The following is a 27,635-nucleotide window of genomic DNA, read 5'->3' as shown; positions in this document are numbered from 1 at the left end:
ATATCCATATTTTTGTGTTTTTAAGGTAAAGGACACCTGCCCTTATATTTAAAGCCTTGTGGAATCCACATTTTAAACTAAATAAGAAGTGATATTTCCTAGGGACAGAAAAGGAAGGCACTGCAATGTAGGAATGACCCGGCTAATACAATCATATGAAAATTGCTGTTCAAAACAACTGGAAACTCGGAACTTTTCGACTTCAGTGAGTTCAATACAACTGGGAAAAAACGAGCTCCGTCTGAGAAAAATAGTTTTTCCAGGTTCCAAGTTCTCTTTAAATCACCATTATAGCAAGCTGGTGCCCGACGGCACAGTCTATGACGTTGCACGCAACCATTGGTTGATGAATGCAACGTCTGAGCAGGGGAGCGCGACCGAAATTACGCTCAGCTTTATAGCCTGCGTTAACACCAGCATGTTTATACACTTGCGTTTAGTGGAAGCGCGGTGAGATGCTCTACAGTGCGCGCGGGACTACACTCTGACCTACACACCAGCTGGCATCTGCAACAAGAAGGACAATTTTGCATGTACACATAAAAATACTATTTATTACATCTGCAGAAAACAACAATTGTCAAGTGAACCTTAAATAATTCTACCATCATGGAACTTGACGCGTCTATCATTCTCCCTGCGCTCTTCTTTACCATTCTTGCTGTTGTCTTGGCAGCCAAATTCATCCTCAAAAAACAACCAGAGGAGAAGAAGAAGAGGGTTAAAGTAGGCAACGGAGACGACATTCCTCCTTCCATAGCATTGACACCAGCAGTAGCAGTAGTGGAAGTACCAAAAATGGAGATACCACCACCGGTGATTGTACCAAAAGTGGAGGTACCCCCACAAGTGGTAGAAGCTATAACCGAGCCAGTAACAGTTGCCCCAGTAGTTGAAGAGATCAATGTTGTAGAAGAAGAGACAGTTAAAGAGCCTGAAATTATCCCCGAGGTTCAGGTAAGATATTCTGTTTAGCTTCATTGACCTGTTATGAATGGTTTGAAGATGATGAAGTGACTATTTGGCAACTCTCCAGAACTTCATGAACTGACCACAGCCTTTGTTGCATAGTACCTGGCCAGAAAACACTGCAATTGCTCTACTTTTAAATTAAAACTATTCGAAATCAATATCGTTTTAAATCAAATTTTGTGTAAAGTTGTGCCATTTACGCACTGCTTAAGCACGTCATTTGCAACATCAATGCATTTCTCTTGCAGGCTATTTCACATCAAATACGAATTCCACCAAAAGCTGTCTCTTTTGATAATCTAACATGAAATGTGTTTATTCAGTTAATACATCCTTACATTTCAAGCTGGATTTAAACTGAGCCCAGCTTGTATTGTCACAGAAGGGAAAATGACAATGAAAAACCATCTGTGTCTCCAAGACCATTAATACAATACTTGATTTATAATGCCCATTTAGCTAATGACTGTGTTATGTGCATTCCAGAGCCAATGCTCTAAAGCGCACAATAAGCAGAACTGAATGTACCTTGTCTCCCAAGGGCACTCAGCATTTTGACCCCCATACCTGCCCCCCATGTATACTATAGTGCAACTGACCTTTTCCATCACAAGCCTATATGAGCCCTTTACAAGCACCTGACTAAAGACAGAATGTGCCCACTGCTGCTTTAACCTGACACACACGTCACAGAGAATACATTGGAGACACCCTCTATGTTTGGTCCCAAACATACAGTATTTTCTATATTTAATGACCGTGAGGTCAAGAGTATTTGGACAGTGACTCATGTTTTGTTGTTTTGGCTCTGTACTCCAGCACTTTGGATTTTAATTGATACAATGTCAATGAGGTTAAAGTGCAGACTGCCATCTTTCATTTGAGGGTATTTTAATCCATATGGGGTAAACCGTTTAGAAATTACAGCATGTTTTGTACATAGTCTCCCCATTTTAGGGAACCAAAAGTATCTGGACATTAAAGTAGTCAAAAGTTTAGTATTTGGTTCCATATTCCTAGCACGCAATAACTACATCAAACTCGTGACTCTACAAACTTGTTGGATGCATTTTCAGTTTGTTTTGGTTGTGTTTCAGATAATTTTGTGCCCATAGAAATGAATGGTGAATTAATACTGAATGAATCATGAATAATGAAGGATGAGAAAGAACAGAGGCACAAAAATAGTGCCCCAAGACATGCTAGCCTCAACAGGGGAGGTTAGCATTTTTGGGGGGTATGATATTTATGCCTCTGTAACTTTCTCACTCATTATTATTCATGATTAGTTCATGATTATCTGTAATCATGGGAGAATCTACATTAATATAGAAGTGTTCAGAAACATATTATATTCTTATTTACAATAAATATGACTCCAAAATGACAATACATTATTTACCATTAGTTTCTATTTTACAACTTCTTCTGTAGTATTTATCTTTATGGTCCACTTTGTTAGACTGACTTTATCACTATGTTAGTGGCACCATGCCATCTAAGTTGAGGTGGTTTGTGTGTACATTACCACCTGCCGTGCATTTTGCCGCGCTCACATGCTCCACATGCTAGTCGGAACTCGGACATCGCGGACTTCCTAACTGGTTGAACGTGGCACGTGGATAACTACAACCAGTTAGCAAGTGGGACATTTCTGAGTTTCCTAGTTAGGGCTAACACGTGAACGCAGCATTACTGTCTGTGCTTTACTATTAGGTTTATTTTTTACAGTTGCATTTAAAGTGCACATTTAAGAGTTCTCTCTCTCTCAAGGTGAAACAATCAATCAATCCAATTTATTTATAAAGCCCTTTTTATATCAGCAGATGTCACAAAGTGCTTATACAGAAACCCAGCCCATACAGCCTTCTCAGTTATGAGAGACATAACTTCTCTCCGTTGCCTGCTATATGGGACCCAGCCAAGTTGTGCTGCTGCAGCCCTGGGGCTGGGGTAGCTCACTGGCAAGTCTACATACAGTACTAATGGCATGGCACCTCGTGTGGCTGGCTTTCTGAGGGGCTAGATTAGAATAACATGGTGTCTGTTTTATCTCTCCACTTTTATCACCATCAGCATTCACATCAATGATCTGGTGCTGGGCTCTCATTTACCGCATTAGACAACCACCATGCACTGCACCGCTCTGCACAAGTTTGAAGTCTAATATTATCTACAGTAACGTGTGTGTATGTTTTACCGGTTTCACATCATTGATCTGGCCTCTCATTTACCATGTTGGTAGCTAACCTGCACTACTCTACTCTGCACAAATGTAATACAATTGAAGTGGAGTAACATCTTGATAGATCCATAGGTGGTATACGATACAATTATGTACTGTAACTGCATAGTATGCATAACCGTTGTCAGCAGCGGTGCAAACTGCATATTTACATTCTAACTGGAGGTATAGAGTTCTAAAATCACTAAACATTTGCTCTGCGACCGAGGCTACATCTTGGAGCTGTGGAATTTGGGGCTCCTTCCTGTGCTGCTTGCTTTGCTGAAAGTGTTCCCTTATCGTTACCCCAACCCTCTCTCCTCCACCCTCCTCTCCTTCATTCCCTCTGTCTGCTCGTGTTTGTCCTGTATGTCTGTGTGTGCTTAGCAGCAGAGGCATGCTCTGTGTCACGTCCATAGTCTTCCCTTCTGTTTGAACTTCACATTTCTGTTCCTTAATCTTCTCTCACTATCACTCTCCTGTGTTGTTTTGGGTGTGGGGGTCAGTGTAAGGTGCTCATAAATGTGTGTTACTGTCCTGGACACACACCCTTCTCAAACCCAATAGACTAGTATAGAACCTATAGAGCAGCCACTGACAAATGTAAAGAGTAACATTAAGATCAGAAGCCAACCCACAGTCATTCTTCCATATACTCACTATACTCCATCAACAGCATTGAACAGTACTTTCTCCATCAAATGTTCAATGACACATTCCCAAGACAGAGGGTAACAAACAAGGAAAGAGAGTTGAATATTCAGCAGTCTTTTTTTGCTTGTTATGGGTCGGGTCTGCAAACCTTTTTAACTGTACCCTACACCTATAGTCGTCTGTGAATATGCCACATGTTATCGTGGCCCCGTCAAAACCAGAAAGGAAACAATCTCCACTAAAGCCCATTATTCCATACTCAAGCTGTAGCAGCGTTCGAACATTGTGTGAGTGTGTGTGCGCACGTGTCGTGGAGGAGCACACAGTATAGCATACATACATGTACACAGACACGTCAGCCTATAGTGACCAATCAGGGGCCATGACTTATTAACTCCCAGTATCCAGGCCTTGTCAAGTCAATGTCTGCATTGTGTTCTGAGATTAAGACTGCCCCCTTCTCTCCTCAGTGCTGCCCACTTAACTATCTGGTGATATATGCACTCTATAGATGTGTGTATGTGTCAGGGTTGGCCTTAAGGTAGTGTAACCGATGTGAAATGGCTAGCTAGTTTGCGGGGTGCGCGCTAATAGCGTTTCAATCGGTGACGTCACTCGCTCTGAGACCTTGAAGTAGTTGTTCCCCTTGCTCTGTAAGGGTCACGGCTTTGTGGAGCGATGCTTCGTGGGTGTCAGTTGTTGATGTGCGCAGAGGGTCCCTGGTTCGAGCCCATGTAGGGGCGAGGAGAGGGACGGAAGCTATACTGTTACATTGGTGCCGTGACCCGGATCACTGGTTGCTGCGGAAAAGGAAGAGGTCAAAAGGGGGGTGAGTGTAACCGATGTGAAATGGCTAGCTAGTTTGCGGGGTGTGCGGTAATAGCGTCTCAATCGGTGACATCACTCGCTCTGAGACCTTGAAGTAGTTGTTCCCATTACTCTGCAAGGGCCGTGGCTTTTGTGGCGCGATGGGTAACGATGCTTCGTGGGTGTCAGTTGTTGATGTGTGCAGAGGGTCCCTGGTTCGGGGCGAGGAGAGGGACGGAAGCTATACTGTTACAGTAGCAAAGATACTGTACTATGCCTCTGGCTGAGATTGATGTAAAATAGCATTCTTGTTTTACATGTTCCAATGGCTGCGACACTCCACACCCTGCCCCCATACCCATCCTTTCTTGTTGTACAGTCAGAAAGAGTTAACCTCTTCCATCGTGTTGAAACACACTATAAATGGGAATGTGTCTGGGCCTGCTAGCTAACTCACTGCTCACACTGAGAAGGCAGAGATACACACAGGCAACAGCTGGAGCCAGCTGTTCTTTTGTCAGATGCAACATGGAGGACACTGTTATCAGGAAGTAGTTTGCTGCCTGTCGAAGGCTGTTAACGTGTTTTTATACAGGCAAAACATTCTTAGTATATAAGGGCCAATGTATGGTACCCTTTGAGTGCTCATTGGGTAAATCCAATGTTTGTCAGTTGTCCCATGAGGGACCCATAAGTAACTCAGATTTATCTTAAGGCAGTACACAGTGGGAGTTATGTGTATGGTACACAGACTACAAGAGGAGACTAGGGAGTGTTTCTCAGAACAGTCCTCAGCTCTCTGCTCTCTTGTGTGTTCGTCAGACTTCTAACAGTAGCCTGTGATGGAATCTGCAGGGCTGCTTACTCATTGGTCAAGCTCTCCACTGACCTACCTCTCTTGGTATTTCCCCTCGTTTCTCTGCCTACCTACCTCTGCATGCACGCTGGAGCTACAGTTTGCTCTGGTCCCTGTTGTCCTTTCCTTTCCCAGCTGGACTTCAGATCCAGGCAGGCACCCATCCCCATGAGAAGACAATGCCATGGCTTCACATCACATTACAACCACTAATTCCCCTCTGTAACACGGGCATTGGCCCATGACAAGAAGTTGGCAGTTGGCACTGACACTGTAGTGGGCACTGACTCCCTCTCTCCCCAGCTTGACTCACCATAGAGCTGAAACCCTGGTGTCTTTTCTGGCCATGTTGGGCCCTGCGCTGTGCACTAGACAAGTCAACACAGAGGAATGGAGGAGGTCTGCCCAGTACCGGAGTGAGAGGGGGAAGAGTGGAAGCATGAGGGAGTCATTTCCATTCTTAAAAGGTTAGCCAATCCCCCAGTGAAAAGCTAAGAAACAGCAGCTCGAAAGTAAGTTCACTGGCTAGGCCTGCACAGGCCTCTTGGCAGGTAGTTCCTATTAAAAGCAACCGTCAACTGCAGTGCTGTATAATGTATGTCTAAACAGTACAGTACATGCTTTCTATACAGTGTTGGAGGAAGTCATGGTGGGTTGTGCTGTTTCCTATAGAAGTGTTGCTGCTCTGGATCGGTGTATTGTTCTGCCAAAACAACAGATAAACTGTATCATGTGATTCACCCTTTTGATTGCCGTGATGTGGCCTGAATCATTGAGGATGTTCTTACTTAATAAAAGTCAGCTGTTTCGGATAACAGAACAAGGGCAAAACTATTGTATAATTTTAGTAATAATCAAACATATTCCAAGTCAATCATTATTCGTGAGAATCAACATTTGGACTCAATTCAGAGCCAATGACATGCTGAAATGAAACCTCACCCACAGTCTCCAGTCCAGTGGTGATGTCATCGATGGCACAATGGTGTAGGATCTCATTCCTGCAGGCCGCCACAGCACACTGTGACCATTGACTGCCAGGACACAAGCTGTGTGTGTTTGTGCCTGTTAACAACACCTCTATTAGCAACACTCTATGGCTAGCTCTGCACTTGAGAGTTCTGAACACTAATTGGCTTCATGCTACCCCACCGGATGTTCCTCGCTGTATAGCTCCACATACTGTCGAGGTATGTCTGTCGTTGTTTCATTCATTGGTAATATCAGCCACCGATAAGGCAGTGGCTTTGGGGGAACAATGTGTCTGTCTGTACACAGAGACACAGAGCAGGGGTGGGAGGTTGCTGAGACAACAGGACACTATTCCACCCCAGATGCCTTGGCCCATTGCCCTGAGCCTCTTTTCAGGGGATTGTCTGATGGACTGCAACAACATGACACAAACAGCCTGGTACCCCCTGGTCATCTCAATGGAGGAAGAGAAGAGAACTGGCATGGACAATGTAAAGGAGAGGGTACAATACACCCAAGAGGCTTCAGCTGAATTCTCAGCTGATGCAGTCTTGATGTGGACAGTAAATACACAAAGTTCATCCCGCTACATCAGAGGTGTGCTATCAACACCACCCTTGCCCACCACCCACTCAAGGGGCGCGGTAGCACTATAAGTTCCCTGGGGCAGCTAGAATTTCACTTGGTGGGCCAAGGGCCCTACCCCAACAACTCTTAAGAGGTTCTCCAGTGAGACCAATGCAGTTTATCACCCTTCTGTTTATTGTTGCTATAAAGGTAGCAACATTATTCAGTATCCACTTGCAGAAAGGTATCATTCTCTTCTGCCTCCTATGCACGGACCACTGTCAATGTTGCAGATGCCAGGTATCAGGTGTACACAGCTATGCAGCTGTCTATTTACCACCCCAAACCGATGCTGGCAGTAAGACCACACTCAACGAGCTGTATAGGGCCATAAACAAACAAGAAAATGCACATCCAGAGGTCGGTGTTTCTCGTGGCCGGTGATTTTAATGTAGGGAAACTGAAATCCATTTCATTTTTATTTTTTTGCATGTCACCTGTGCAACTAGAGGCGGCAAAACTCTTGATCAGAAACACATACAAGGCCCTCCCTCACCCTCCCTTTGGCAAATCAGATCATGACTCCATCCTCCTGCTTCCTGCTTAGAAACAAAAAGTAAAATAGCAAGTACTAGTGACACGCTCAATATGAAGGTGGTCCGATGAAGCGGATGCTAAGCTACAGCACTGTTTTGCTAGCACATACTGGAATATATTCCAGGATTCATCCGATGGCATTGAGGAGTTTACAACATGAGTCACAGGCTTCATAATAAGTGCATCGACGACTTCGTCCCCACAGTGACCGTATGTACATACCCCAACCAGAACCCATGGATTACAGGCAACATCCGCACTGAGCTAAGGGTAGAGCTGCCGCTTTCAAGGAGCGGAACACTAATCTGGACACACAGGAAATCCCGCTACGACCTCCGATGAGCCATCAAACAGGCAAAGCATCAATACAGGACTAAGATCGAATACTACTACGCCGACTCTGACGCTCAATGGATGTGGCAGGGCTTGCCAACTATTACGGATTACAAAGGGAAACTCAGCTGTGAGCTGCCCAGCGACGCAAGCCAAGCTTAAATGCCTTCTATTCTCTATTCTCGCTTTGAGGAAAGCAACACTGATCCATGCATGAGAGCATCAGCTGTACCGGACAACTGTGTGATCTCGCTCTCCGTAGACGATGTAAGACCATTAAACAGGATAACATTTACAAGGCCGAAGGGCCAGACGGAATACCAGAACGAGTACTCAGAGCATGCACCTCAGGAGGCTGAAAAGATTTGACATGAACCCTCAGATCCTCAAAAAGTTCTACAACTGCACCATTGAGAGCATCTTGACTGGCTGCATCACTGCTTGGTACGATAACTGCACGGTGGTGAGTATGGCCCAGTACATCACTGGGGCCAAGCTCCCCGCCATCCAGGACCTCTATACCAGGTGGTGTCAGAGGAAGGCCCATAAAATTGTCAAAGACTCCAGTCACCCAAGCCATAGACTGTTCTGTCTGCTACCACACAGCAAGCGGTACCAGTTCACCAAGTATGGAAGAAAAGGGACCCTGAAGAGCTTATACCTCTAAGCCATAAGACTGCTAAACAAGACTGCTGAATAGCTAATCAAATGCACTGGCTCTATGCACACACTGGACTCTACCCACACACACACACACACACACACACACACACACACACACACACACACATACTTACACTGACACCCCACACACACATACACACTACATACGCCCACCCAAACATAACACGAGCACACATGCATACTGAGGCCACACTCACACACCCATACACACACTTTCACACTTACCACATACACTGCTGCTACTGTCTATCTACGCTGTTGCCTAGTCACTGTACCTCTATCTATATGAATATAGCTGCCTCAATTACCTCATACCTCTGCACATCGACTCGGTACTGGTACTCCCTGTATATAGCCATGTTATTGTTACTCATTATTGTTATCAACTGTGTATTTATTCCTTGTGTCACTATTTCTAAGTAAGCATTTCACTGTTAGTCTACACCTGTTGTTTGTGAAGCATGTGACAAATACAATTTGATTTGATGTGCTCATGCTGTGAGGTCATGGCCCATACACGCTAAGAATAAAAGGTTCTACCTGGAACCAAAAAGGGTTCTCCTATGGGGACAGCCGAAGAACCTTTTTGGAACCCTTTTTTTCTAAGAATGTACTGACCCAAAATGGCTGAGTGCATGTCAGTGGATGCCACATTTACAGCATGAGGTCAGAGGTCAATGTCACTGTATGAGCTGAGTGAGGGGTTAATTGCACAGGCTGTTATTAACAGGGCTCTAAATCCTCTACAAGCCATCCTACAGCTCTTGGACTACGTTTAGTGTCTGGGTGGTACAGACACCGTTAGAAAAATGAAAGTTACTTGAGGAGCCTAAGAGATGATGACTGATGCAGAATGGAATAATGACCTCATACACTTCTACTAGAGAGAGCTCTCTGACCAAATTAGGAGATGTAAAAATTGAGTATTGGTGATGATGTTGAATCTTAGACTTACAAAATGTGAGCAATGCATCATCTCATTCTAAAGCAGTGGTATTCAAGGTCAGTAGAACTGCAATGGGGTTTTTGAGGAAATGTATTTATTGGTTTATTTTCATTTTGATAAGAGATCAAAATGCAATGAATGGAAGTTCATTTGTTGATATAAAATCTACATTTAACGATTTTAAGATTGTGTCATTAGATTTGTGGTAGGGTGGGGTTGCGAGAAATTCTGTCCCAAAAAATGTGGTCCCCGCTGAAAAGGTTTGAATACCATTGCTCTAAAGGGATTCTATAAACCTACATTCAGCCCTACTATGACCCTGAATAAGATAGCTTTTGTGAATGTGTGAGTTGGGTCCTATGCATGGAGTATTTTGGTGTTTAATAGCTGAGGAATTCAGTGGCAGAGGGGAAGAGGCTGTTGGTGGGTAGGTCTGCTAAATGGATTCCATTCCAGTGGTTGGGTGTGAGTAGTCTAAAGAGGGCTGCTCAGGGGTTAGGCTATGAGACACAGTTGGGCCTGGTAGAATCCATGCCCATGGCCTGCTCTGTCTACTACCATTTGTTACTGTGGTGGGTTAGTCAACATGTCCATCGTCATAAAGTCTGCTCCAAGAGGAGGGGTAGGGTTGTGACACAGGTGGCCATGTGCTTCCTCTGCTAAATTTAATATACACTTTAAAGTCATGTGGACAATTTATATAGACAAAAATATGAGCAGCCACAGGCAGAAATGTCAACAAAACATTTAATATTTTGATTAAATCACCTTAAGCTTCTTTCCTTCACTTTGGTCTTCTACATTTGGAGAATTTAAAACTACTTTAGAGCTGGACTTTACTGTAAATGAGCACCCTACTTATACTCTTAGTTCTAGGCTTTAGCCATTGTTACTCTGATCAGAGATGACAGGAGGCCTCTGGCAGAGCGTCAAGCCCTGAGCCCACTGTGTCCCCATATGTGACCTCACTGTGTCTCTGTGTACTCACTGTGAGATTAGTTCTCCCAAGTATCAGACACCAAAAGCATTAAAATATATTTTTGGTGCATTGTGTGTGTGTGTGTATATGTGTGAGTTCCTGCGAATCCAGTTCTGTCAGGGCTAGGGAAAGTTCTGGAGAGGGAGGGGAGGAGATGGATTGAAGGGGGGTTTATTTGTGCCTGTGTCATTGGCAGGCGGCATACAGAGAGGACACAGCCACTAAACAAGAACCTGAGAGAGAGCTGCAAATGACAGCTGTCACTCATAGAAGAACCATTACAATGTGTCAAGAGGTTATCACGTCCACAGGGCTCAGCAGTTGAGTCTGCAATTTGTAGAGGTTTGCGCAAAATATGCAGGTTTTACATTTCAGCATGTGAAGGATGATATTCTGGGTTATGTCCCTCCAGCACCAATTTCAGAGCAGAAAAAAGCCTTTTCTACTTTTTATAGAATGTGGGATGCGATACCGTTTAAGTATATGGCTATATTTCCCCACCATAGACCTACCCCTTATAGACTGGGGCAATTTGGATACTATGGGGGTGTCCTATTGCTGTCTTTAGTGACAATTTGACAGACACTCCCTCTGTATTTTTGCATGAGTTCTGTTCAGTGGTTCTATTCTTGGCAGTTTCCCAAAGTCGGTACTGGTTGAGCTGATGAGTTCTCATATACAATCACTGGGCTCAGTCATCTCTGTCTTATATTCCCCAGGAGGCTATGCATGACAAACAACACTCAACAGTTCTTATTGTTATTAGCGTGAGCAGTTGGTTCCACTAATGTAATTGTCTCAGGTACTATAGAAACAAGTCTAGCCTAAAGCTCTGCTATATTTAGAACCTAGGACGGCTAGGTTGGGAATACAACACAATTCCCTATTAACCTCCATTAGCCGCTACACTGACCATTGAAGGCCATTGGAAAACAAAGTCATGTTCGTAGTCAGATTTTTTTGCTCAATATTAATCACAATTCCATTGTTTAAAACAGCATTTTAGGTGTACAGTAAATTATATCTGTTATACACTTTGTCCCTGCAGGCTGTGCCAGAGCCCGTGGTTGAGCCAGAACCCGTGCCTGAGCCCATCCCTGAGCCAGAGCCCATCCCAGTCGTTGTTGAGGAGCCCATCCTTGAGCTCATCGCCGAACCTGTATCTGTGGTGAAGGAGGTCCCCGTCAGAGAGCCCACCCCTGAGCCAGCGAGGGAACCCAACCCCAAGCCAGCGAGGGAACCCACCCCTGAGCCCATCTTCGTGCCAGAGCCAGAGGACCTTGAGAGCAACGGTAGTATGTTTTAATAGTTTTTTGGTGTCAGCTAATTGTCAGCTATGGGTACAGTCAGTCGTCCAAAAGCAGATCAAGTTTGACTACCTGAATGGATTGACTTTAGCAATGACTAACTGCATCAAACCAATCTCAAAGGGCCCTAATGCATTAGCCAACATTAACCGGATGCACATCACTGCATACCCAGCAAATCCTCATTTAAACTGGATCTGGGGTGTCTAGCAGATGCACTGGCTTGTGTATACGCTGTGGGGGTAGATCCTCCATTGACACATCCCCTTACAGTCTTGAGACTTGCCCTCCTTTCACTGGAACTGAGTTGTGTATTCAAACCAGCCACCATTTTGTCTTTCGGTCAGGTCTTTTCTGATCCCTCGAGGCCCCAGGTCTCCATTGAGGCAGGTCTCATTGTGCCAGATTACAGTAAGTGTTTCCAGGTGAGAGGTCAGGCCTCCCTGGAATACTGTACAATACAACCACACAGAGCCACACAAACACAAGAGCTTTGTGCCTACATGGCCTTTTATACTGTCATGTATATATCTGACTAGGTTTCGGTTGGACACCTCCTTTTGTTATTTGTAGACTGCAAATTGACCGCAAAAAGTCCAAACGAATACTGTATCATATTTGACTAAAACATAGTATACGATCACATAACTGTATATCTCTCTATTATGCGTGGCAATACATTGGAACAGATTTTCAAAATTAAAATAACTTGGAAGTGATTTGCTGTTGTTTTTACAGTTTTGTAAGTACAACAATAAAAAATTAAATATACATGTTTTAATTTTTTTGCTCAAAAAACTTGGGTGGCCAAATAAAATCGCCTGTAGGCCAAATTCGGCCAGAGGGCCACCAGTTGGGGAACCCTGCCTTACAGTATATCCTCACTGAATAGCATACTGGCCACTGCTGCTGCAGGCGGGCAATCATCACTGTACGTGTGTGCAGGGGAGATAACTCGTTTCCAGGACAAAACATATGGTAAAGCTGTCTTTTTGCATGTTGAGATGGTAAAGGGGAAAAATGTGGACTTTAAGGCCAAATTTGATCTCATGTCTCCACCTCACCAACAGTTAACTGTTGATTGACAGTGAAACATGAGTTTCATTAAGTGACATGGATGGATGATCGCTGTAGGGGAGTTTGGTTTTTAGAACAAACTGGTTAGCAAGGAATGTACATTGAGTATACCAAACATTAGGAACACCTTCCTAATATGGAGTTGCACCCCCCTTTTTGTTTTCAGAACAGCTCCATTTTGTCAGGGCATTGACTCTACAAGGTGCCGAAAGCATTCCACAGGAATGCTGGCCCATGTTGACTCCAATGCTTCCCACAGTTGTGTCCAGTTGGCTGGATGTTCTTTGTGTGGTGGACCATTCTTGATACACACAGGAAACTGTTGAGCGTGAAAAACCCAGCAGCGTTGCAGTTCTTGACACACTCAAACCGATGTGCTTGGCAACTACTACCATACCCAGTTCAAAGGCACTTAAATATTTTGTCTTGCCCATTTGACCTCTGAATGGCACACATACACAATCCATGTCTCAATTGTCTCAAGGCTTAAAAATCCTTATTTAACCTGTCTCCTCCCCTTCACCAATGCTGATTGAAGTGGATTTAAGAAGTGACATCAATAAGGGATCATAGCTTGCATCTGGATTCACCTGGTCAGTCTATGTCATGAAAGAGCAGGTGTTCTTAATGTTTTGTATACTCAGTGTATTTATTGACAGTTACCTAAGGACAGAAAATGAACACTAGTTCACTGTAATGCACTTCCATGGAGCTACAACTATGTGAGGTCTTAACTCTTGTCATCCTATGATCATGTTTAAGATCTCTATGTACCCTTTCAGGTGTTACATGAAACACCACATTACATCTAATTATTGAGCTTGTATCTTCTCGGTAGAATGGACTCCTTGAAAAACTGATCAGTGTCTCTTTCACTATCAGACCTGTCTATAGGATATGGCCTGGTTTGTACCACTGTCTGTATCAGTAAAGTGTATTCCTCTAAATGAGAGACAAACTGCCTCACTAAGACACGGGACGGTTGGGGTCTGGTTCCACCAATAGCACAGGGTTGTAATGTCACTCTGTGTACTGTAAATGGAATCAGTGACATTGGCACACATAAAAGTGAATCAGCCATCTGACTCTGAATTGAATTACGGCCACACGGTCACTCTTTGCTCCGTTTTGACTGCACTCTACTACTGTGTGTCCTTCCTGTAATCCTGATATACTGTAGCAACAACAGGACTGTAACTAACAGCCACAGAGGTCCCAGAGGACTTAGAAATCCTCCAAACATTTATCTGTGTGTGTGTGTGCATGCGTCCGTTCGTGTGAACATGCAAGTGTGTGTACTGTATGTATGAATGATGTGTAAGTGTGTGTTGACCATGGTCCCTCCTGTTTTCTCTGATGTGGCATCAGCTGAGGCGGTGCACTTTACCCCAGGAATGAAGATTAGCAAGTTGGAGAAGCTGATGACCAAGGAGGAGATGGAGGAGGAGCAGAGGTGAGTGCCCCCCTCTCTCTCCCTACTGCCCCCCTTCCTTTGCATGACTCTGGTTTAACCTATCCTCCTTCTGCACGCCAATGCAACCACCTTCTCCCTCTCTTCCTCCCTCCCCTATCCTGTCCTTGTGTGTTGACCTGGCATTTAGGTGCTATGACATCTATGACACATCCATGACAACATCTCCCCTGCAGATAGGAGGGGGTTGGTCACAGAGTGGACAGTTAAACCAATAACCCACCAAAGCAGTGAGGGACGTTGCAGACTTTGTACCTGTAGCTACTAACTCCCTCAAAGAAATGTAGACTTGAGACATCCCACTGGGCACTGACGTCAATTCAACGTCTATTCCACATTGGTTCAACGTCATTTCATTGAAATGACGTGGAAACAACGTTGATTCAACCAGTGTGTGCGGTGGGATGTTCTGTATCTTTATAGGTCACCAGATTGTAAAATAAGATTAGTGAACTTCACTGAAGAAAATTGAAGGGCACTTAAGGAAAGAGACAAAAACAACAACAAAGACTGCTTGTTTTGAAGCCTAAAGGTTACTCTTAGTTTGTAATGCTAAACATCTTCCTACAGACTGTGGTGAGCTTGTGGTGGGAGGCCGGCATAGGGAGCGAACAGCCTCTCTCTCTTTCTCTCTCTCACATCCTAGGGCTTGAACTTGCATAAGCAGAGGGAGGGAGGCGTTATGTGATGCCTCCTATCTTTTGGTTTAGACAGTCCTGTTCTCTGCTAGTGGAGCGGTGCAGTGAGCCTGGGGCCCAATGCTTGCTGGGGGTTGGAATGACTTAGTGAGTGAGCGTGCAGGGGGCGGATGTGGACTCTGTTTAGGGGTGTGACAACAAGGGAATAACATGGATTAATAGCAGCACTTACCGTTTTGGGGGGGGGGGGGGGGGGGGGGGGGAGTGGATGTCTTAAACGCATTGTGATTGGTGGCATGTGCCTTCTAACACTGGAATTGAATCAAGGTCTTAAAATATCTGCCAAGCTTGGCTCTGTTGGTTTGTTATGTTCCCATGGAGTTGCGCGCTGCGGAAGGAGGAAGGGAGGAAAGGCATGTGGGCCCTGAGTTTCAGGAATGTTTTTCTTTGTCTTTTTTGGGGAGTATGCTTCCACTCTTGTTTGAAGCCTGAGCAGTGACTCATGGTTTTAAATGACCAATGATGTATTAATACATCTTTATACGATTAACTATAGTCTCATTCCAGCCCCAAACCCAGCTATATGTTACTAAATCCCTGTGCCTTGTACCCTGTGCCTTTCACTTATGTGTTTACACACAAGAGCACAGCATGTACTTGCTCACCACACCAACTGTTGGACCTGAATTAAACTCAACCACAACTTTGGCCTAAACTTGATTTCATGAAGCTCAGTGCAATGTTTTCCTTTTGGCACTAGGTTTTGTGTGGAAAAGATGTAAGCATGTGAAAGCTATTTGCATTGCCATAAGTGCCTGTTAAGTTGTCTGTTTCCAAGCTGTGGAATTGTGAGAGTAGAGTTCTGTGCTGCTATACATAACAGCTTTCACCCGGCCTTTATCTTTTCAGGATAGAGCTCACACCTGACTTTACCTCTCTATAAGCAACATCGACAAGCACACTGTGAGTTATGAAGGATTATGGGTAAGATATAATTTCACTTTAACCCCCCCCCCCCGAGCCTCTTATCCACTCCCAAGTCTCAAAAATACCACCTCACCTCCCTCTCCTTGCTCCCCTCACCCACTACCCAGGGTGTGACACACTGTATGACTGGCACTCCATCACTGGTGAAGGGCAGAGCCATATACAGTACATATGTACAGTGCCTTTGGAAAGTATTCAGACCCCTTGACTTTTTCCACATTTTATTACATTGCAGCCTTATTCTAAAATGGATTCAATAAATAAAAATACAATCTACACACAATACCCCATAATGACGAAGCGAAAACAGTTTTTTTTATTTTGTTGCCAATATATAAAAAACAGAAATAGCTTATTTACATAAGTATTCAGACCCTTTGCTATGAGACTCGAAATTGAGCTCAGGTGCATCCTGTTTCCATTGATCATCCTTGAGATGTTTCTGCAACTTGATGGGAGTCCATCTCTGGTAAATTCAATTGATTGGACATGATTTGCAAAAGCACACCTGTCTATATAAGGTCCCACAGTTGACAGTGCATGTCAGAGAAAAAACCAAGCGATGAAGTCGAAGGTATTGTCTGTAGAACTCCGAGACAGGATTGTGTCAAGACACAGATCTGGGAAAGGGTACCAAAAAATGTCTGCAGCATTGAAGGTCCCCAAGAACACAGAGGCCTCTGTCGTTCTTAAATGGAAGAAGTTTGGAACCACCAAGACTCTTCCTAGAGCTGGCAGGCCAGCCAAACTGAGCAATCAGGGGAGAAGGGTCTTGGTCAGGGAGGTGACCAAAAACCCGATGGTCACTCTGACAGAGCTCTAGTGTTCCTCTGTGGAAATGGGAGAAGCTTCCAGAAGGACAACCATCTGTGTAGCACTTCCCTAATCAGGCCTTGGTAGAGTGGCCAGACGGAAGCCACTCCTCAGTAAAAGGCACATGACAGCCCAATTGGAGTTTGCCAAAAGGCACCTAAAGACTCTCAGACCATGAGAAACAAGACTCTCTGGTCTGATGAAACCAAGATTGAACTCTTTAGCCTGAATGCCAAGCGTCACTTCCGGAGGAAACCTGGCTCCATCTCCACAGTGAAACATGGTGGTGGCAGCATCATGCTTTGGGGATGTTTACCAGCGGCAGGGACTAGGAGACAAGTCAGGATCGAGGCAAAGATGAACAGAGCAAAGTACAGAGAGGTCCTTGATGAAAACCTGCTCCAGAGCGCTCAGGACCTCAGACTGGGGCGAAGGTTCACCTTCCAACAGGACAACGACCTTAAGCACACAGCCAAGACAACGAAGGAGTGGCTTCGGGACAAATCTCTGAATGTCCTTGAGCGGCCCAGTCAAAGCCCGGACTTGAACATGATCGAACATCTCTGGAGAGACCTGAAAATAGCTGTGTAGTGACGCTCCCCATCCAACCTGACAGAGCTTGAGAGGATCTGCAGAGAAGAATGGGAGAAACTCCCCAAATACTGGTGTGTCAAGCTCGTAGCGTCATACCAAAGAACACTCTATGCTGTAATCGCTGCCAAAGGTGCTTCAACAAAGTACAGAGTAAAGGGTTTGAGTACTTATGTAAATGTCATATTTCAGTTTTGTATTTTTTATAACCAGTTTTTGCTTTGTCATTATGGGGTACTGTGTGTAGATTGATGAGGGGAAAAAAACTATTTAATACATTTTAGAATAAGGCTGTAACGTAATTTGTTGGGGAAAAAGTCAAGGGGTCTGAATAGTTTCCGAAGGCATTGTATATATGACTCTGGTGAAAGCAGTGTATATCGATGCATTCAGCCATTTACTAATTAGACTAGTATGACATCACCAACAGTGTAAAAAGGCGATTGGGCTGTAGGATATTGTTTTTTTGTTTTTGAACAGACATGTTAGCCACTGATAGGCTTCCACTGATGTGGTAGAGCACACATCTGGGTCTGATAGGGCACATGCTGGCAGAGCTTGCTTTATCCTTTCTATTTTACACTTTCTGTTTGATCCCTGCCAACGACCACCAGACCTACAGTGCATTCGGAAAGTATTCAGACCACTTCCCCTTTTCCACATTTTGTTACGCTACAGCCATTCTAAAATGTATTAAATAATTTATTTTCCTCATCAGTCTACACACAGTACCCCATAATGACAAATCGAAAACAGGTTTTTCTGACATTTTAGCTAATTTATAAAAAATAAAAACAGAAATACCTCATTTACAATTTAATCCATTTTAGAATAAGTTTGTAACGTAACAAAATGGGAAAAAAAGTAAACGGGTCTGAATACGTTCCAAATGCACTGTACATCACTTCCCGAACATCCCTCCCCCATCCCCCCATCTACATCCCCCTGTGTCTTCAGACAGTCTAATATCCTGGAGCTTCATAAGGATATTATGGTTCTATAAGGATACAGTTAATAGTTATCATATGCTGCTGTCTCACGGCCATGTAAAACAAAGGGCCCTGCGATCATGGGAAATACTGCACTGGGGCACCAATGTGGGTCATCATCAGTGCTGCAGGGGAGACTCCCCCCCCCCCACCTTCTATTGAGATGACATCTGTGAGGAATCATTCACAAAGGCACGTTCTTTACCTCTTAATGCTGGTACCAGAGGTGAATCCATTTGGAATTGATTGGTTGTGCGTGGCACCTGCTAAACAAATGCCTGAGAGAAAATCAGTTACTCACTTACTGCACACCCAAAATGGCTGCCATGATAGTATTAAAGAGTTTCATAATTTAGTGGTTAGGTGAGACTTTTATCAGGACCACTCTGATTTTAGGAGCCACCTGCAAAATTAGAATTAATCTTGTGCCAACAGCTGCGCTTGTAAACACTCAGGGGGCCTTGCAGAGAGCAGTTTTAAAGTTGAATTATAGCTGAGCCCTGAACCTTAGACCTTTGCTGCTATACCATTGGGCCCTCTGCAGGCAATATCGAGGTAGTGAGACATTTAAATTGGGGATTTTTTTTACTGTGTCTGTGAGAGCTGAAATGCTTTCACTATAATTGCATTTTTATTCCAGATGGTGACAGCATTTGATCAGTGTAGCCTGAAAAGGCAAATCAGGCCACTATTTGCAAGCCACGTTTATTGTCTCTACTTGATAATAAAGATCAACATTATTATTATTGCAATAAGGCTGACTCACTGGAATATAGGTATCTTCCCAACAAATGTTTTGCTCATAAACTGTTTATGTTCAGCTTACCAGTGTCTGTAGGTCTATCTATAATGTGTATTACTGTATGCCTGTCTTATCTCCAATTACAACATTGTTACATCTAGGGGCAACCTAGACTCAGGGGTAGACGTAACATAGTAAATGTAAATCCGGGACACACTAATAGTATGATAGTGTCCCGGATTTAATTTGTAGATGTCCACAATCCATTTTGTATGATATGTTACAATTTTTTTTTTTTATGATATGTTTCGAATTGCAATTTGTTGTGGCTAACGTTAGCTAGGTGGCAAACGTTAGCTAGACTAAAGGTTAAGGTTAGGGTTAAGGTTAGGTTTAGGAATTAGGTTAAATGGTTAGGGTTAGGAGAAGGGTTAGCTAACATGCTAAGTAGTTGCAAAGTAGCTAAAAAGTACAAAGTAGTTGCAAAGTTGCTAATTAGCTAAAATGCAAGAGTTGTCTGGGCTGAGATTTGAAAACGCAACCTTTGGGTGGCTAGACATTCGCGTTATACTCCCACCCATCCACCCCAGCCAACCACCCTACTTTCGTTTTTGCCTTAACTAACCTTTTACTGCAGTGGGCTAAATCAGGGTCACACAGACTGTTTATTGGTAGTCTTAAACAAAACTACTTTGACACCAAAGTATTTTTATAAATGATTTAACCTTTATTTAACAAGGCAAGTCAGTTAAGAACAAATTCTTATTTACAATGACGGCCTACCGGGGAACAGTGGGTTAACTGCTTTGTTCAGGGGCAGAACAACAGATTTTTACCTTGTCAGCTCGGGGATTTGATCGAGCAACCTTTTGGTTACTGGCACATCGCTCTAATCACTAGGCTACCTGCCGCCCCAAATATACACCACATTGTTATGGGCTTAAAAAAGAAGACGCCTGTACCATGTCAGATATGGAGTTGAAATGTATAAAGTTTGGAGTTTGCATCCCAATATTACACTTTATATACATTACAGAAGACTGAAATATATCAAAACTGTTTGACATAGAAATACCAGATTTTCAGTTTATTAATTATGAAATTATGAAAAATATTAACATTCCACCCATGAGGCCACTATTAATTGGTCTGCAGGAAATGGCTACAGCATTTGCAGACTGTATGTCAGATTCAGTCTTTAACGATTATCACGTTACACTGTGCGACGTTACCAAATTAAAATCTTGATATCAACCTGGCCAGATTGTACGATTTGCTTCAGTTCTGTCGTCACATTCTGCAATTTGCCTGCAGCGGTGTATTTGATCTGAGCATGTACCAGCACCAGCAGTGCAAGCCTCACTCAATGCTTATGCGTGAGTGAAGTGAGTTCTGAATAAATTCAAGTAGGCATCTTAGAAATAGTTTTCACATACAAACTTTATATGTACAAACGTTTAATTTGATTGCCGATTTTGTGCGTTTATCGAAATCCCACCAGGTAGCCAAATTTCAGATGTGTCATATAAACATGATTATTTACAGGGAAATCGTTCTTCTTGCACAGCATGTAGGCTAAACGTTTAATTCAAACTATTATATTAATCTGACTATTCACAATAATTTTATTGTTGTGTGCATACTCAGTGGCGGCCATCTTCATATTGGTCAGTCACCGGGATCAGCTCATAACACCAGCCACACTACGCGATAAAGGACAAAAAATGTGGACACCGCTAGAACTTTGTCGGAGCCTACGATTGCACGTAGCGGTACTTAATCAGCACTTAATCAGCAGACCTAGACCCTGTCACACTGAACGAGCCAAGACGTCCGACAATCATTTACGACCTAAGAATTTGTCCTCCACGTGGAAATTTTGTCTGGGACGGCAAAGTTGTGGCATAAAACGGCTAAAATCGTACAGTCTGCAAACGCCATATGAAACATAACATATCGTACTAAGTGGAGTGTCCCAGATATACATTTACTATGTTACGTCTAGTCTATGAGACCAGGCTGCTAGGGGAGGAATACTTGTTTCAATAGTTAATTGTTCAGCTGTCACATTCACATGCCTGCTGCATATGATAATATGGTCTCTTTGTTACATTGCACTAATTAGTACATACTAACCTTTGAAATGGCATGCATCTCACACATTGCCATCTAACCTGCCTGGGAACTCCGTGGTGCGGGGGGTGAAGTTTCTCCCAAGTGCAGATCTAGGATCAGCTTCCCCTCTCACAACCCAAATGAATAAGGAACATGCAAAACTGACCCAAAATCAGCATCTAGGGGCAACTTCACCATATACCAGTTGGAGGTGGTGGGGGAGGGGGATCTGTGGTGGGGGAGGGTATTCTATGGTGGTATGCTATTTTCCGGGTGTGTTTTGATCAACCTTTGGTCAGAGCACTGTCTGCTTTAGGTTTCTTGAAACCTACTAAACCCTGATGCATGCTGAAATAACAACCCTGACAATGGTGAGTGATCTCACTCTTTTCCAAATCACGAGTTTGATATCAGTCAAATTCCAATACTACAACTACTTAACATTTCTGACTCTTAAGCTAATAACAATAACTAGCTAATAATATCAATGAAATAACTATATTTGTCAATAGATAAAACTGTACCACATTGTACTGATATATTAGTACTCAATTTTTTTCAGTGCAGCTGAGTAGGCGATGAAGAAAAGGAATGACTCTACACCGACACCTTTCTATTCTTAACTTTGTTTTGTGAAAAGTGATCACTGAAGAAGAACCTTTGAAACCTCTGCTGAGAAGAGCGATCTCTTCTGTTGATTGTCCGGCAACTTTGCTGTTGATATGGAAAATATATGTTGCTTTTTTGTCCTCTCCCCTTTTCTTTCCTTCTTTCTTACTTTTGAAGGATGTGAATTAAAGGCTATTGCTCAACTCTGCCTGTGAATAGCATGCTGCATTACACCAAACACACAAGTGCCTCTGTGAAGCTTTAGTCCCCGCTTTAGTCCCCGTCGCTTTCTATCTGCTCTCTTACTGGTGGCGTCTATCCTTTTGATTAGAGCAGGAATGATTCATTCTGGATTCTGAGACTCTGATAGTCGCAAAAGAACGTTTGAAGATAATACATCCATGCTTATTACAAAGTATGACGTGTGGGGTGTGCAAAAAAAGTTCCCGAAAAAAGTAAGGTCGGGAACCACTGTTTTAGAAGAAATGGATGACCATTGCAATACCAATACAGTAAGGAAGTGTTTAAATAGCTATTATGGGCGAAGGGGTAGGGAAGGGTTGTGTTGTTTTTCATTGTTTTAAAATATGAAACTGTGATTTAAAGCCAAGACAAGTGATTTGCATGCAAAGGCCCCCTCTACCCAAGTCTTGGTCTGTGTGGCCACTGTCCATTGTGAGTCAGTCCCAGACACTTTAGGTAATGTAACAAATGCCAATCAGTAACATCCGAATACCCTAATGATGGCATTCTGAATGCTGAGAGAACCATATATCTCACTCCTGTCCTGACTCTGACGATCATTGGGGCTTTTGTCACTTTATATCTAACCAATGCACACTGACAATGAATGGGCTTCTTTTCATATGGGACTGAAGCTCGGTTGTTAGAATGGCTAAAGTGGAATATGTGTATGACAACCCCTAGTGATTTCTGTAGAGAGATTGAAATGTTTTGTTTAAACATGACGTTTTTTGGCCTTTTGTAAACTCTTGACTATTAAAAGCCAGTTTGTCTAAAACCAATGCTTGTTTAAGCCTCTTACTCATTTCCACCCATGAATCCACCCATGAATCCACCCATTTTTCCATATCAGCACATCTAATTAAAAGCAGTAAATTCATCACATCATTGAGTTTTGCTCACCTACTTTGTTGCACATTTTGTAGTACATTTACATACAACACAATGCTAATCAGTATGTCATGAATTGCATCTTTCTATGTAAGCCAGATAAGGTCATACATGGTTTGATGATGATATCATAACTTCAAATCTCTATACATACGCAATAATAGCTGTTCTCATTGCACCACTCGACATATGATTTCTGGTAACTAGTAGGGCTTTGTATGTTTCAGACGTGCCTTAGTTGACGTGCCTTTATCAGGTAGGTGTTAACTTCAGTGGGACTTGAGATTGAAGCCCTCTAGAAGAAGGTCTTTTGAGGTGTTTTTATTGGGCAGCCTGTAAAGGTCCAGTATGTGAATGATGACAATAATAAACTGTGAAGCACCTGTCTACCCCAGGATATGTTTTATACTTGTGTTTATTATAACATTAGAAGACACACAGTGTCCAACTATGTACACCTACAGTGCCTTGCATTCTATGAAAAAAAATAACTTGTTTAAAATTATTCAAAAAAAATAATAAATGAAAAGTGGTGCGTGCATATGTATTCACCCCCTTTGCTATGAAGCCCCTAAATAAGATCTGGTGCAACCAATTACCTTCAGAAGTCACATAATTTGTTAAATAAAGTCCACCTGTGTGCAACCTAAGTGTCACATGATCTGTCACATGATCTCAGTATATATATACACCTGTTCTGAAAGGCCCCAGAGTCTGCAACACCACAAAGCAAGGGGCAGCACCAAGCAAGCGGCACCATGAAGACCAAGGAGCTCTCCAAACAGGTCAGGGACAAAGTTGTGGAGAAGTACAGATCAGGGTTGGGTTTTAAAAAATATCAGAAACTTTGAACATCCCACGGAGCACCATTAAATCCATTATAAAATTTTTTTTAAGAATATGGCACCACAACAAACCAGACCAAGAGAGGGCTTCCCACCAAAACTCACGGACCAGGCAAGGGCATTAATCAGAGAGGCAAAAAAGAGACCAAAGATCACCCTGAAGGAGCTGCAAAGCTCCACAGCGGAGATTGGAGTATCTGTCCATAGGACCACTTCAAGCCATACATTCCACAGAGCTGGGCTTTATGGAAGAGTGGGCAGAAAAAAGCCATCGCTTAAAGAAAAAAATAAGCAAACACGTTTGGTGTTTGCTAAAAAGCATGTGGGGGACTCCCCAAACATATGGAAGAAGGTTTTTGGCCATCAAGGAAAATGCTATGTCTGGCGTAAACCCAACACCTCTCATCACCCAGAGAACAACTTCCCCACAGTGAAGCATGGTGGTGGCAGCATCATGCTGTGGAGATGTTTTTCATTGGTAGGGACTGAGACACTCGTCAGAATTGAAGGAATGATAGATGGCACTAAATACAGGGAAATTCTTGAGGGAAACCTGTTTCAGTCTTCCAGAGATTTGAGACTGGGACGGAGGTTTCACCTTCCAGCAGGACAATGACCCTAAGCATACTGCTAAAGCAACACTTGAGTGGTTAAAGGGGAAACATTTAAATGTCTTGGAATGGCCTAGTCAAAGCCCAGACCTCAATCCAATTGAGAATCTGTGGTATGACTTAAAGATTGCTGTACACCAGCGGAACCCATCCAACTTGAAGGAGCTGGAGCAGTTTTGCCTTGAAGAATCAGAAAAGTCCCAGTGGCTAGATGTGCCAAGCTTATAGAGACATACCACAAGAGACTTGCAGCTGTAATTGCTGCAAAAGGTGGCTCTACAAAGCATTGATTTGGGGGGGGGGGGGGTGAATAGTTATGCACCCTCAAGTTTTCTGTTTTGTTTTGGTCTTATTTCTTGTTTGTTTCACAATAAAAAATATTTTGCATCCTCAAAGTGGTAGGCATGTTGTGTAAATCAAATAATACAACCCCTCCAATAATCAATTTTAATTCCAGGTTGTAAGGCAACAAAATAGGAAAAATGCCAAGGGCGGTGTATACTTTCGCAAGCCACTGTATGTTTATGTCTTACACACACGCATAGATAACAATCATGTGTGTGTTTTTTGGGGTGTCACGTGTTGTTTGTGTACACTGAGTTTCTGTTATATGTATCTATTGTGTGTATTGATGAGTGTGAGTTTGTAAGTGTGTCATATAGACCCAGGCATTGGAAGCAATGCCATCATGTCTGTGTGTATCTGTTCTAGGGTGCAAAACGATCAGTTGGCGGCCATCTTTCTCATGCTGATGCAGAACCAGGAGGCACTAGGGGAGGTGACTGAGGGAGACATGGAGGAGCAGCTCAAACTCTACTCCCTGTAGCAGAATGGGGCGGTTCTGTTATTGTCAACCTTGTATAGGGCTGAATAGCCTGTTCCCCTTTTTAAAGTGCAGGTGTCAAGCAGAGCAACTGTCAATGTATAATACCGTATTTATGTTTGACTTATCATGTCAGGTCAGAATGATCCATAACAGACAAAGACAATAGGTTTAATATTCTGACATACTGGAGAGGGATAGGTTAAATGGCATTACCCATAAGACCAAAACAAATTGTACAATACTTGAATGTAAGACACAAGTCTTCATACTGTTCTTGTTCTGTTAACATTGGTTATCGTAAAGTATGGCAATGTTACAGTGGCTTTAAAAATTTTCTTAGAGTATGAACAAACAATTGCAGTAACTTATTTACATTAAGTATATTGATAACACACTTTGTTTATATTACTTACATTTTTTATGAAATATTGTTGGTAAGTCACATATACTGTATGTATTTTCACTTGTAAAGAACTATTTTGGAATGACTTTGTAGTGTTAATATAGGTACTATTGAAATATACAATGAGTGTACAAAACATGACATAGACTGACCAGGTGAATCCAGGTGAAAGCAAGATCCCTTATTGATGTCACTTATTAAATCCACTTCAGTCAGTATGGATGAAGGGGAGGAGACAGGTTAAAGAAGGATTTTTAAGCCTGGAGACAACTGAGACATGGATTGGGTGAATGGGCAAGCAAAAGCTTTAAGTGCTTTGAAGGGGTTATGGGTTATAGGTGCCAGGTGCACCGGTTTGAGTGTGTCAAGAACTGCAAAGCTGCTGGGTTTTTCACGCTCAACAGTTTCCTGTGTGTATCAAGGTCCACCACCCAAAGGACATCCTGTCCTGTCGGAAGCATTGGAGTCAACATGGGTCAGCATCCCTGTGGAATGCTTTCGACACCTGTAGAGTCCATGCCCTGACGAATTTAGGTAGGTGTTCCTAATGTTTGTACACTCAGTGTATATGTTTTTCATATATTCTAAACACTACATATTTTGAATCAAATGTTTTTAATGGATGTACATACTGTATGGAGATATTTTAGTAGTTTGTTTAGAGTCTCAAGCGATGAGGTTTTAATAGTTAGTACCACAGGTGGCTGGTGGCACCTTAATTGGGAAGGACGGGCTCATACTTATGGCTTGAACGGAATAAATGGAATGGTATCAAATCCAGCCATTATTATGAGTCGTCCTCCCCTCAGCAGCCTCATGTGGTTAGTACACTGGTGTATCTTTTTACCAGTTATTTTATTAAATAATATGACACTCAAAACAGGTCATGTGAGCATGTCTTTTTTATATGTGTGTTTGAGTGATAATGCTTTTATTTCTACTCTCTGTTTCTACACTGTATGAACAGTCCATTTGATAAATCATGATTTCACATTCTCTTTCAGTAAGTCTAACACCAACATTATTTTGCTAAACTTCTATAAGAAAAAGCTAACTATGAAATGTAAAAATGTTTAAACAACTGTTATAATTGTGTCACATGAACACATACAAGTTGTTTATGCCTTGTCCAACATTTCCCTGATGATGTGTTGTACATGTAAAACCAGGCAAGGAAAAATGAGGTAGGCTACAGTGATATGGTCTAGCTGGTTGAGTAGATGAGTAGATGAGTAGTCTTCCCGTCTACTGTTTGTCACGCTCTTATCATTCCTCTGTGGGGTGGTACCACTAACATGTTGGAAATAATTAGAGTACATAGTTACACAGTACATGTTTGAAATAATTAGAGTACATAGTTACACAGTATATGTTTGAAATAATTAGAGTACATAGTTACACAGTACATGTTTGAAATAATTAGAGTACATAGTTACACAGTACATGTTTGAAATAATTAGAGTACATAGTTACACAGTACATGTTTGAAATAATTAGAGTACATAGTTACACAGTACATGTTTGAAATAATTAGAGTACATAGTTACACAGTATATGTTTGAAATAATTAGAGTACATAGTTACACAGTACATGTTTGAAATAATTAGAGTACATAGTTACACAGTACATGTTTGAAATAATTAGTGTACATAGTTACACAGTACATATTTGAAATAATTAGAGTACATAGTTACACAGTACATGTTTGAAAAACACCTTATCAAAATACAGTTGCTCAGATCGTTATCAAAGTCATACAATGTTTGTGTTTATGTCATAATAAATTTCAAGGCATAATTATAATCACTTCCTAGTATAAATTGGCTTCATCCTCTTGCCATAACATTTGTAAGATGTGTTGGCATCATTCTACATAGCACCAAAG

General features: G+C 42.6%; 1 protein-coding gene across 6 annotated transcripts; it reads left to right on the top strand.

Annotated features, from left to right (window-relative positions):
- The first annotated feature begins 415 nt into the window (after nucleotides 1-415).
- LOC106601432 (uncharacterized) lies at nucleotides 416-26,632 on the top strand. 6 transcript variants are annotated; one of them, XM_014193645.3, is made up of 5 exons: nucleotides 416-957; nucleotides 11,640-11,883; nucleotides 14,344-14,428; nucleotides 15,994-16,068; nucleotides 25,232-25,250. In XM_014193645.3, exons 1-4 carry the CDS (start codon nucleotides 610-612, stop codon nucleotides 16,025-16,027), a joined length of 711 nt encoding a protein of 236 aa, XP_014049120.1. In that variant the 5' UTR covers nucleotides 416-609; the 3' UTR covers nucleotides 16,028-16,068; nucleotides 25,232-25,250. The 6 variants fall into 6 exon arrangements, with proteins under 6 accessions (XP_014049120.1, XP_014049118.1, XP_014049119.1 ...); XM_014193643.3 differs by lacking the exon at nucleotides 25,232-25,250 and adding an exon at nucleotides 21,889-22,955; XM_014193644.3 differs by lacking the exon at nucleotides 25,232-25,250 and adding an exon at nucleotides 21,884-22,955.
- Nucleotides 26,633-27,635: the final 1,003 nt, after the last annotated feature.

The sequence above is a fragment of the Salmo salar genome, chromosome 03, assembly GCF_965601325.2.
Source record: "Salmo salar chromosome 03, fSalSal1, whole genome shotgun sequence".
Lineage (NCBI taxonomy): Eukaryota > Metazoa > Chordata > Actinopteri > Salmoniformes > Salmonidae > Salmo > Salmo salar.
This window is presented reverse-complemented; position numbering and strand designations above follow the sequence as displayed.